Raw genomic sequence first — 13,221 nt, forward strand, 5'->3', positions numbered from 1 at the left:
ATGCGCGAATCTATAAGTTGTAAATTTAACCTTTTCTTCCCTTTGTCTGTATAATTCTAAAACATTCACATCAAAAATAGTAAAACCACTGTTCCTTGCGTGTAAAATCATCTTCCTTCTTTTTTTTTTTTACTTCCAAAAACATTTTGATGGGGCAAGAATTATTAATGACACTCATTGAATATTTGAAAATTAAAATCTAAGTAAGTGGTGTAATTTTTAACAGGTCTCACAAGATAACCTGAATATTTAATTATATATATAATACATATATATATATATATATATATATATATCTCGTGAATCTTTTATCATGTTAATATAATAATGATATACTAAAAAGCTCTCTTTTAGAGTTAATTATTTAAAATCAACACAACCCAATCAAATAAATTAACTCATGTAAATCCAACGGTTTTAACTTAGTTGCATATATATATATATATATATATACACACACAATTAGGTTGTTACTTAGAATTGTAAAATAAAATTAAAGTTTATAAACAATTTGCATGAATTTAGATGCCTATTATCTATCTTACTAGCACTAATAGGTGCCTACATAGCATATATAAGTTGCTTATGGACTTTATATATATATATATATATGTGTGTGTGTGTGTGTGTCTGTGTGTAGTCAAATTCAAATAAAATCTTTAATATGAAGATAAATATAAGATTTTTCTTTTTTAACATTTTGATTGCATTAAAGACTGATATTTAAAATTAGTAGATCACAATAAGATTTATTTTTCATAAATAAGATTTTAGTTTGTTATTAAAACTATATTTGATTATTTTTACATTTTTAGCCTTTGATGTGATCATTGAGTCATTAAAGATGAATCTTAATTTTATAAAATGAGACTAATCGTATATGTGTATAAAATCTCTAAATTAGAGCATCTCCAAAAATGCTTCCTATTTTTAAAAAAAAATATAATTTTAAATATAAAAAGTATTTTAAGGAATCTTAAAGTCTTCAATGGCTCTGTCTATTATTAAATTTTCTATACCACATCAACAAATATATATATATATATATTTGAAAAAAAAAAAAAAACTTCTTCAATAAATCTATCCATAAACTATGTCAAGCAGATTTGGTGAAAAAATGAATCAACACTATTAAGATGATCTTCTATTTTTAAAAGGTGGTAGACAATCTATACTCAGTAGTATATTTATTTTTATCAATTTTTATTAAAACAAATAAATAAATAACATTAGCACAGCTTCTCAATTTTCTTCCTCCTCAACCTCAATCTCCATTAGTTTCAAATTCTACAAACATGTAACACCCCGTCCCAAATCACATCGGAATTCATGCACGTTGACCGAGATTGACCGATGATCGAGTGGGTCAAAAGTTGACTTTTTGTTCCAGTTGAAATTTCTAGTTGACCATGATACCGTGGCAAAGTGCATGATGCCCCGAGTTCGTAGACTAGTAGCACGTCGAAAACGGAGCTACGGTTTGAAAGTTATGGGCGAAACAAGTCGACGTGCAAACTGTCCAAAAGGTTTCGGGAGTTGACTTTTTATTATTGTGTAATTTTGTTTTGAATTTTGTATGGTTGTAAAATACTCGTCGATACGAGTTCATAGACTAGTGGCACGCTTAAATTGGACATCTGGTTAAAAAGTTATGGACGTGTGAAGTTCGCCGGATACCGTAATATTTTATTATATCTGGCTTAAGTGCACAGTAATGTCACGTGTCGTCACCTGATTGGTCCACGTGGGTGAACAGTGTCACCACGGTGGCTTTTATTTGGCAAAAACGCCGGGGAGGAGAGAGAAAGAGAGAGAGGGAGAGAGAAACGACCGGCCGCTGGAAATCGTCAAATTTTCCTGTCGATCCTTGTTACACATGCCGGCCAGACGGGAGCGACTTCCCATTTCCGGCCGAACCCCAAAATTTCACGACCGCTGATCGCCGGACACGCCCAGACCGAGCCGGCAAAGCTCGACGGTGATTTTTGCCCTCCACCGCCGTTGACCCGTTTCTGACCACTTTTGAGCCACACGCGCCTGACCGATCTCTCACCCGTGGGAATTCCGGCCTACCCACCAAATTTCACGGCCACCGGACCTCCGACGCGCCAGGATCGAAGCACTTTCCCGCGAGACACTGAAAATCTTCAAACCCCGATCTCTTCGCTGTCCGGCCTCCGTTTGCCTCACCGCCGGTCCTGTTGGAATCCTCTCCCCTTGATCTACAAAACACCCAAAAATCTCAGCCAATGGCCACCGCACGCGCCGCCGCCGGCGACGATTGCCGGTGACCACGGCGGCTCTCCGGAAGTCACTGTTCCGGCGAGTACCCAATTGCACCGCCAGTCCCTATCCACTAATTCCAACCTCCTGAATCCAAATCCGGTGTCCTTTTCCTCCAATTTGCGACGGTTTGGGAGAATTGAAAAGTCGAATCCCGAAAGCTTTCCGGCGAGATTCCGGCCACCTCGGGTCCAATCTCCGGAAAGTAAGATCGAATCCGTGATCCTCATCACTCAAGCTTCGATTCGGTATATTACTCGTAATTTTTAGTTGTTGTTTGTGTTCGCTCCCCGGGTACCCATTTGGGAGTTACCCGATTAAAATATTAATATATTTGATTGGTGTACTGTGGCTATTTTAGGTGCACGTGCGAGTAGTGGAGTTGATCCTGCGGAGGATCTTAGCTGATATACGCGCTTAAGGTGAGTGACCCACCTTTAAAAATATTTTGGGGCAATTAATTATATTTAATTGGTGTTTAATTGATATTTGAATTATGCTCATGTGGTGCAAATTTAATTATGATTTTATTGTGATTTAATTTATTTATTATGCATGAGCAAGGTATATTTCAGTAATAATCGTATGTGGTTTTAATATTATTTTTCGGGCATAATTGGTTTAAATATTTTAAGGAAAATATTTGTTTAAATTGGAAGTTAAATTTTTTATAATTATGCCCGTGGTATATTGTTTGTTGAACCTCGTATTACGAGAAAAATTATTGTTTTTCTGTTATCGATGTTTTCGTACCGGGTTTGTTAAAGGAAAATATGTGGGATGGTAAATGTGAAAATTAGTATAATTAATTTAATAATTATTTTAGACGCATTCTTACAGTATTGGTGTTTTGGTGTATATATATGGTTAGCGCGCAAGTATTATGTCTCCCGTGAGTTGCCATTGGACCTTGGGCAGGCAAGTTTGATATTGGCCACAGCCGCCCCCCTCCTTGGCCGGGATGACGGTTTCAACAGCGGTACTATCGAAACGCCGAAGTGTCGTTTGCAAGTTTCTCTCTTTAATCTCCCCGCCAGTCGGTGCTCTGGACACTGGGTATCGGAGGGCATCACCGGTATATGGTGTGGTGCGTCAAGTGTAAATTTTCAGACAAAATTTCAAACCCCAAAGTGTTCAAAAATTATTTATTATATGTATTTACATTTTAATTACATTTGGGGTATTTATTTATTTATTTATTGTTTATTAAGTTGTTTGATCCCTTGGTTTTCGGGAAACACGAATATCGGGTTTTGTGAAAATGTTTTAAAAAGGGAACATTTCCAACGGAGTGATTAGTGAGAGTTTTGAGAGAAATTATTATTTTCAACTGTTATTATTTATTTACGTATTTAATTGCCGGTATTAATTAAATTCCCTTATTTGTTATATTATTAATATTAAAAGTGTTCAGTAGCTAGGGTCGCTCACTGAGATAATTAGTATCTCACGTTTTTAAATTCCATTCCCTTAGGTGCAAGGGGTGGTAAGCGTTCTTCCGGGGCTAACCAATTCTCCGCCGCTATCGTGTTTCGAGAAGTACTTTTGTACTCGTTCATTTCAGTTGTATTATTTCTTTCATCTTTGTTGTATTTTCTATTAAATAGCACTTCATGAAGCCCTGTATACTATTCTGGACACTTATGTATTATTTATGCACTGGATTATTGTTATTCCTGTGAAGTGCTGTAAAATTGTGGAATCAACTTGCAGTATGTGGGAGGAATAAGGGGATGATTATAGAAGTGTGTTTTCAGTGCAGGTAATTTTTGGTAAGTCCTACCCTTAGGGGAGGTGCTGCCGGATTTTCCGCTGGAAGGTTCGGTGGTATTTCCTTGGGATCAAGGCTTGTCTAGGGTTCTGAGGAGGAATTCTGGACGGGTCTTGACAAACATTAATGGTCTTTATGGTGTTTATGGCATCCTAAACCATAAATCTCTAACCGTCGATGTCGGATCCCCATCGTTCAATTATTGATCCCGCCACGACACCAACGAAGATTAGGAGTAGACAGACCCTATCAGTCCGAACTCCATTGATCATTTGAAAGCCATGTATTCATAAAATTTAACCTTCAAATCTGGTAACTTTGAGAACTTATTTTTGCCTTGGTTTTCTCTTTTTTCCATTATAAAAAATAAGGGGGGAAAAAAGAACCGAATGAGAATGAGAAGGTTGAAAAAGAATAAGAAAATTTGGAAACAAGGAATTTCTTTAATGGAATACTGCGATCTATATATAACAAGAGTCATGGTTGTATAAAAATTCTATGTCCTATAGAAGAAAGAGAAACAAGAAGAACCACGATTGAACATTAGGCGATGGTGATGGCTATATTTAAAGCTGATGAGAAACCCAAAAAAATTCCAAAAAAATATGGAATGAAAATAATAAAATAAACCACTTAGAACTTTACACATCATTAGTAAATTTTATTCTATACGAAACATATTTAAAAAATAATTTTTGAAAATAATGTTTATTAATAGAGATTTTACCACATAAAAATCAACAGCTTCTACTTTCCATACCATATATACTGCAATAAATAGAACAATTAGAAATGTTATTATAAGATGGAGAATGGGATATTTTTATGCAACTCCACTAAAAACTCTTTATTTATTTTCATTTTTACATTTTCTCATAAGCAATTGTGATTCACTTTTATAAAATTACATAGCAAAGCAGTATAAGAAAAAAAAAAAAAGTGAAGTGAAATATGAAATTACAAGTAATACATAAAATTATGAGGGTGCATTAAAACTTGTAAAACAATATATAAAAGATATGATAAAGTCAACTTTTAAAATAACATATGAAATATATAATAAAATTTAATATAAAAATTGAGTTTGATTCTTTATATTTAAAAAATCAAATCCAACTTTTAGATTACGACATATTTAGTCAATTGGTTTTAAACAATTTTCTATTTTACAAAATAAAAATTTATTTTCAAAACAAAAATAAATTTATTTGACCATCATTTTTTAAAAATAATTTTAAAAAGTAAAATTTAAAAAATATTAAAATAATATTTTTTTATTTTCTAAATTTTAATTTTGAAAATTATTTTCATGCACCACTAATCAAATATTTTTTTATTTTCATAAAACAAATAAAAACAGTTTTCTATTTTTTACTTTTAAAAGTTTGTTTAATTTATAACCAAAAAAAAAAAAACTAACTTTCTAAAATAAAAACCATAAAGCTTACAAAGAGCCCATAAAAATTTTCCCATACCTATGTCTTGGCGATGGGTACCCAATGCGTTCTTTCCCCTCCTTTACCCCTAAATTTACGAGATGAATACAAATTTGTCAACCCAAAATTTAACAGCGTTAAGTCTGGCTTTTAATGCGTGTTATCTTAATTGAATGACGTGTTGACTCACGTGTCCATCTATATCTTAATTGAATGACGTGTTGACTCATGTGTCCATGTATAAGGGTGATGTCTAGCAGTCTCGAATCTTGGGCGCATACATGTCTAAGTCCACTCCATAAAAACAGAGAAACATGACTTTTTACGACGTACTGCGGATATTGCAAGGCATCGGTTGACAATTTGACTTTTTGCCCACTTACAAATGGTGATAATTAGTTGGAGGGTACTTCTATTCACGTTGCAAAATTACAGAATGATTGGTACGTTATATTTTATGTAGGTTCATATTAAATTTAATTTTAGCTTCATGTTAATTTTACTTTAAAAAATATAATATATAATATATATAAATTGAATGATCTAGATTCGTTTTATGTTTTGGATGTGTATGTGTGTATGTGTGTGTGTATATATATATATATATCAAAATGTATACATTATTTCAATTTATACGATTTAAATTTATATGTTCATCGATTAAAAATGTGACATATATATTCTTGCACTATCGTTAAGAGTATAGTATATATAATTAGACAATATTGATCTATTCGACATACATAATTGGAAAATTATTTGTTTAAAACCATAAAAATATATATGATTTTTTCTCAATAATTATTTCTGAAATGTAAACAAATTATTAAAAATATAAATGTCTAATAAATTTATGTAATATAAACTTAAACTTTCTTTGGTTGAATACATACCACGTTTAAATTGCGGAGGAGTTTTTTTGTGGCCAATAAAAACCTCAATACTCTTTATTGAGGTTTTTGATAGTATCATAGATCACGTGTTAGGGATCTGCATCTCGCATCGTTGGAGCGAGGAATACACGGACCCAATAAAGAGTTAAAGTCTCAACGTTTATTTACGTGGAATTTAAGCCCACAGCCAGAGCTTATTTAGATACGTATTTGACTTATATGCCTCATCAAATAAATACCCACACTTTTTTCTTTTTTCTTCTGAAAATTTCGATGTTTCTTCTGAAAATTTCAATGTGTACTCGTCAGTGTCATCTGACAGAATGCATGTGGGTCCCACCTAATTAAGAAATAAGAGCGACAAACTTTTGGCACCAAGCATGTTTGGCCACGGTAGAGGTTGGCTGAAACCGTTGGCCATTAAGGCATATGGGCCTCGTTATGAAAAGGGTTCAGAAAAAATCATATTAAAAATATTAATGTATTATTTTATATTTTTTAATTTTTATTTATCAAATAATATAAATAAGTTTTTCTTAAAAAAAATTATAAATGGACTCTTTCTGAAATATACATTAACTACAATTTATTATATATATATATATATATATATTCATTTATTTGATTTTAAAAATTGCATCAATCAACAATTTATTTTATTTTCAAAAGCTTAATTTTTTATTTTTATATTTATGTTAAGTTTTTAATGTTAAAAAATAAAAATAAGTTAAAAACTTCTTAATTTATGAGCTTTCTCAATTTGTTCTTATATTTTTCCATTCACTCAATTTTTATATAAATTGTTTAATCTTTATCATACATTGTAAGGCTCCTAGAATACGGTAATTTTATTAGTTATTAGATTTTTTTATCATATTACCTATCATTTGTTATGTATATATACCAATCAATTTCAAGATCCCATGTTTTTTTATTAAACTAAAATTCATATTTAAACTATTAAATCAAGTATTAAAATTTAAAAAATGATCAAATGTGGATTTAATTATATACTAAAATTCTATTTAAGAAAAATAAAATCAAATGATTAGTAAATATAATTTTAAATCTAAGCTTTGGATATAAACTAAGGGCAGAAAAAGAAAAATCTTATATTAATTCTCATATTAAAGGTCTTGTTTTAGCCTGACTACGTATATATTTAGTGATCCTAAAATAAGATCCATTTTATTTTATTAAATTAAAATTTAATGATTAGAATTTTAAATTTAAAAAATAATTAAATATAAATTTAATAATATATAAAAATCTTATTTAAACAAAATCAACCTTATTAAACCGGAATTAATAAATAATAATAATTATTATTATTTATGAACGGTTTAGATAACTATCATTTAATGCTTTTTGACAATAAGGGCATTGTTACCATTAAAAATATCAAGTTGTGTTGACTTAGAAATTTCACGGTTTGACTGACCGAAAAGTAGTTTCTGTAAAAAAAAATCAAAATGCGAGAGAAAAATCAGCAGTTGATGGAAAATAGAGGGTGCATGTGAAAAAGTTTTAAATTAGAGGAGGAGCGTGTAATTTACCCGATAAAATTTAGCATGAAAAGTAGGATAAAGCAAAATATTGGATTTTGGGTTGTATGTATGGGCTTGGCAGCCCAGCCATCATGCCTCTTAAAAATTATTAATTTGTTGGACCCTTCTTTGTGGGAAGCACAAAGCTTTATTATTGAACTCCGAATTTATCGAAAGGCAATTGGATACAACTATATTGTTGAAAATCGTGTAAAAATTGAACTTCTACAAGGAGTAGCATCATAATAAATAAACAGCTATCTTGGTGAGGGATTCATGGATTCGGTAGACGAAGCTATATAGAACATTCCACTGAAATCAACAGCTGCTGCCGAATGAGTGAGAGGGATATGGTTCTTTCCAGCTACCTCTATTGCTAAACAATCTTTTAGTTCAGTCACCACCTGGTTCATATTTGGCCTTTGAGAGGATGTTGGAGATACACAAGCCATTGCTATTTCAACAGCTTTCCACACTGAATTGACTTCGAAATCTCCCTCTAACCTTGGATCAACCACACTTCTAATATCCCCATCACCAACCACATAACTCACCCATTGGCTTATATGAGTCCTGTCTTCGTTTTTACTTATGGCTGGCCGGCTTGTGATTATCTCTAACAGAACTACTCCAAAACTGTAAACATCGCTTTTCTCATTTAGCCTATTTGTTTTGTAGTACCTGCAACACAAATCATGATTATTCAATGTCTGCCAAGTTGAAAAGTAGTACTTTTTGCAAAATTCTTTTATCTGTTAGACTGAAATTATTTTAATCTGTACCATTTTTCCTTAATTAAACCTTCTCCTTTTTTTTTTTTTTTTTTTTTTTTTTTTGGTAATTTTTTTCATAAAGTTTATTTTGGTTGATGGAAAGTTTTATTGTCATAATTTTATTTTGGTTAATGGCAAGTTTGGTAATGTTGTCGTCAAATGTTCTATAAATTTTATTTTGAAGGACACAGATATATGATCAAATAACACCAACTCACTCAGGGTCAAGGTAACCAGGGGTGCCAGCAACAGCGGTAGACACATGGGTGCCACTATCAGTTGGGAAAATTCTGGATAGCCCAAAATCCGCCAGTTTTCCTTGAAAATTATGAGCTAATAATATATTTGTGGTCTTCACATCTCTGTGGATTATAGGTGGCTTACAACCATTGTGTAGATACTCCAATCCTGCATTTCAAAACCCAAATTTAGCTTAGTAGGGAATAAAATCAAATCAAATGAAGTAAATTTATTGTAAACCTTGAGCTGCGTCCAAGGCTATTTGAAGTCTTCCATGCCAACTTATCACATTTTCAGTTCCATCTCCTGCAAAAAATTGATCAATGTATATATAACATAACTAATATGCTCTGTTTTTTTGCAATCTTCTATAGTTTCTTAATCATATCATACACTATTATAAGAAAAGTAGCTTTAGAAACCTGCAGAAAGATACGACTCTAGATTTCCATTGGCCATGTACTCATAGATAAGAGCCATGTTTGTTCCTTCCTTGCAGTACCCAACAAGGCTTGTCAAGTTTCCATGGTAAACTCTCATTAGAAGCTTAACCTGTTTTATTAGAAATAAACTCTTTCTAATTAATTTGTACATGCTATGGATAAACTATAAAAAATTAATTCCATATAAATGCATGATGGAAGACATGCCTCTGCTTGAAATTGTTGATAACCTTGAACTGATGAGGAGGAAAGCATCTTTACAGCTACTTCAGTGCCCTCTATTAGGCCATGGTAAACTGTTCCAAATCCACCTTTACCAAGAGTTCTTTCAAAGTTATTTGTCATGTCTAGGATCTCAGAGTAGGTAAATTGACGTTTTTTATGCTCCAGTGAATTATTTTCGAAAGTTGATCTTGCACCTAGTGTGACATTTGTCGATAGCACCATAAATTTCATAATGATATTATGGTTAAAAAAAAAAAAAAAATTCTGATCAGGCTCAAATTAATGTGAAAAATATTACCTTCTTGTTTTTTTCGTTTTAGAAACACGAAGATAGCTGCTGCATTTAACAGGACAACCAGTGCACCAATTGATGATACTAGTGGAATGAGAATATTATTCTTCTTTTTGCATGGATTAGATGCGCAAAGATGTTTATTTTCTCCAACCCTAGCACATTAACAAAGTTGAAATCATTTTTTATTAAGGTTTTGTGCTTGAAGGTGCTATAACTGCAGTTTGTTTTTATAGAATGAAGTAAAGTATATATCCTCACACATTTTCAGGAAATATTAAACTTTCAAGTACCATGTATTCCGTTAACAATTTTCTTTCCACCAAAAAATAATAATTTAAATACTCTACAATTTTTTTTTCCTTTAATTTATTAAATTTAGAAATCTGAACATATAGTCTAAAATATGTGTACTGATGACGGCAATATGGGTCCGTAGCTTTTGAAAAGATGCATACCTTAACGATAGAAAACCGTTGTGTGACTTTTGAATCAGTTCAGCTGGAACTGAACCTCTGAGCATGTTTCGTTTCAAATTTCTGTCAACAGATTAATCAAAACTTTTGAGTTCCCCACATTAATTCTTAACTCTTACAACGAAAGTTGCAGAACCAAATCCTGAATCCAAATTACAACTTACAGAACTCTCAAGTTTTGCAATTGAGTTAGAAAATCAGGAACTGGTCCAGTTAAGCTATTGTTTGACAAATCCCTGAGATGAGCAATTTAATTATATAAACTTGCCATTAAGATTGTGAACAGATATGATATGATCAGTAATCAAAATTGAGTGTTTCTTAAATATTTATCTTCTAAAGTGTATGGACGTCCAAGATTACTAGTTGTGGTACTTACAATGATTCTAACACAGTGAAACTGGATATGAATGAGGTTATCTCACCAGTTAATCCACTTGACGACAAGTTCCTGATTGTCATTTCAAAATAATTTAGTTCACAATAGTCTATCCAGAGAGAGATGAATCAACGAATCACAGAATTTTAAACTTACAAGGATATGATTCTAGGAGTATCAAAATCTTTGTAATTGCAATTTAGACCTGCCCATAAGAATGCTACTGGAGTACATGGATCTCCTTGCCAGTTTCTACTTACTCCGTAACTTGACTTTATGTTGTTGATGGCATCCACTAATATATTCACATCCCATATTAATTAATAATCATTCAGTATAATTAAAATAATCGTTAACTAATCACCATATACAAACAGAGTATTAACGAACGTGTGGTGAGGAATTAAAAGGAAAAGCATATATACCAACCATCATCTTGGTCTGTTTCTGGTTGGGAGAATTCTATGACCGTGTAAATCTCAAGGGCGTTAAGGATTGGTGGGAGAGTCGAGTTCTTCGACTGAACAAATGAGAAACCATAATTTGAAGCTGTGGAAGCATCAGTGCTGTATACGGCTAATGACTTTAAGTAGCTAGGGACAAAATCTTCTTTAAACCACTTGATCCCATTCAGATCGATTTCAAATGCTCTGGACTGATTGGATTGAAGTTGTTGAAGTTCAGCAAAGTGAAAGTAAATATAATACTGGCTACTTTCATCCCGTGGCTCCCAGTGGAATTCCAAGGGAGCACTGGCCTTCAATGGCATGGCGCAGGTGCTCATCACAATAGACGGTGGCTGGAAATCAATGCTAATTTGGGGGTAATTTACAGTAAGCGAAGTTGTTACTGTGCTCCAGTCTTTCTGTGTATAGGGCGTCCAGAGGCGATCCCAAACATCGTATGGATGCCTTAAATATATAGTACAAAAACAAAGAAGATTCATTTGTACTTAGTGTCAGAGATTAATTATAAGCTACAGTTAACTGAATTCTGAATTATAATGATTTTGTGGTTAATTATTACCTGTATGATTGGTTGGCGGTTGAACCAGTATCCAAGCGACGGTCCAATGCCAAGGACCCAGTTTTAGTCACGTAACTAGAATTTTTGAGAGGCCTCAATTCTAATGCTGAAATAAAAGGTGTCCCATAGTCGGTGTTTACAAGACATATCTGTAGATGGTGGTATGAATTCGAGGTAATATGTATGATCTCCTTCATGACAATTGAACTTGCTGAGCTAAAATTCACTGTAACCCAGTAATTAACTCCCAGGTGCAGATCAAATTTGGGCAGCTTATTTTGTTCGTCATAGTTGCCATATAGAAAAGTAGCTCTGATCAAATACTTGACAGCTCTTTTAACGTCTAGTTTGTAACAGTTTCGGGATCCTTGAGGGAAGCTCCTTACTAAGGCTACCTGCTGCTGTTGGTTGGTAGCTTTATATTCTGGCAATATGCTCTTGCTTATGCCACTGCTGATGAAGGGTGCATCTGAAATATAATCAATCTTTGTCGTTGGCTCTGTGTAGCGGGTGTCTTTTGGAAGCCCACAATCTAAGCTAATGAAACCTGAGACAACACCAACAGAGGAAAAGAGTATACATTTTGGCTATATGTATTTATATATATATATATATATATCCTATATGTTTATTGTTTACTTATAATATATAAACAATGAGAAATTGACCCTCTAAGGCTCTTATAGATAGTCTTACCGGATTGGTTTTGTGCATGAACGAGACGTACAAGGGCAACAACAAGAGGCAATGCATACACTAGGTGTTTGAATATCTCCATTACCTTCCTGTCTTTCTGGTGCTAACTAATTAGCTAATGCACTTTATATAAGCTCTAAACATTTTCTCCAGAATGGAATATTTTATTACACCACCTTTGGCAGACCTTTTTTTCCATTTTTTGAGATTTTACTGACATGGTCCCTACACACGCGGTTTATTCATTTGTTTGAAAGCTGTTTACTTCATTTCTTTTACCAAAGACAAAGCTGTTTCCTTTCATGTGAATGGCTGTTTTTTTTTTTTTTTTTTTTAAAAAAAATTGATATTTGACTGACTTTATTCACCAATATATATATATATATAAATATAATTTTATATATGTGAATGACTTGTAATTTCTATTTTGATACTGCTCTCAATGCAACTGGGAATATTTTAGTGTCATCCCCTTGAAAAACTGCCTTCTTTCAAAATTTAAATTTTAGCAAAGCTTTTTGATATTTTAATGACATGCCATATATAAAGCGTATTAAGTTGTTCATTTTCTTAGATGGATTATTTGTCTAAACTATCATACCATAAATACTCGTTTAAAAAATGTTAAAGCGAAAGTATATGTGTAGAAATAAAAAGAAAAAGAAATAAATAAATAAACACTTTAGCGAAACCAATTTGTATGAGGCACAAAATGAGGTCTATATGTTTAATGATTATTAT

The 13,221-nt window shown here is 32.5% G+C and overlaps 1 protein-coding gene across 1 annotated transcript; it reads right to left on the bottom strand.

Annotated features, from left to right (window-relative positions):
* Positions 1–8,072: 8,072 nt before the first annotated feature.
* On the bottom strand, positions 8,073–12,629 carry LOC107433492 (LRR receptor-like serine/threonine-protein kinase IOS1). Its single transcript, XM_060816913.1, has 13 exons — positions 12,481–12,629; positions 11,785–12,331; positions 11,188–11,669; positions 10,915–11,053; positions 10,759–10,830; positions 10,544–10,615; positions 10,362–10,442; positions 9,910–10,058; positions 9,594–9,805; positions 9,366–9,495; positions 9,184–9,249; positions 8,922–9,111; positions 8,073–8,611 (listed from the first exon to the last, which is right to left on the bottom strand). Exons 1-13 carry the CDS (start codon positions 12,560–12,562, stop codon positions 8,188–8,190), a joined length of 2,646 nt encoding a protein of 881 aa, XP_060672896.1. The 5' UTR covers positions 12,563–12,629; the 3' UTR covers positions 8,073–8,187.
* Between the last annotated feature and the right edge of the window lie 592 nt (positions 12,630–13,221).

The sequence above is a fragment of the Ziziphus jujuba genome, chromosome 1 (genome assembly GCF_031755915.1).
Source record: "Ziziphus jujuba cultivar Dongzao chromosome 1, ASM3175591v1".
Classification (NCBI taxonomy): domain Eukaryota; kingdom Viridiplantae; phylum Streptophyta; class Magnoliopsida; order Rosales; family Rhamnaceae; genus Ziziphus; species Ziziphus jujuba.

What these genes read in the sequence shown, in the direction of transcription:
- LOC107433492 (XM_060816913.1), bottom strand. Translation starts at nt 12,562, where the DNA reads ATGGAGATATTCAAACACCTAGTGTATGCATTGCCTCTTGTTGTTGCC. An exon ending in AAAACGAAAAAAACAAGAAG is followed by an intron (nt 9,806 to 9,909) that starts GTAATATTTTTC and finishes ATGTCACACTAG; the next exon opens with GTGCAAGATCAACTTTCGAA. An exon ending in AGCCTTGGACGCAGCTCAAG is followed by an intron (nt 9,112 to 9,183) that starts GTTTACAATAAA and finishes TTTGAAATGCAG; the next exon opens with GATTGGAGTATCTACACAAT.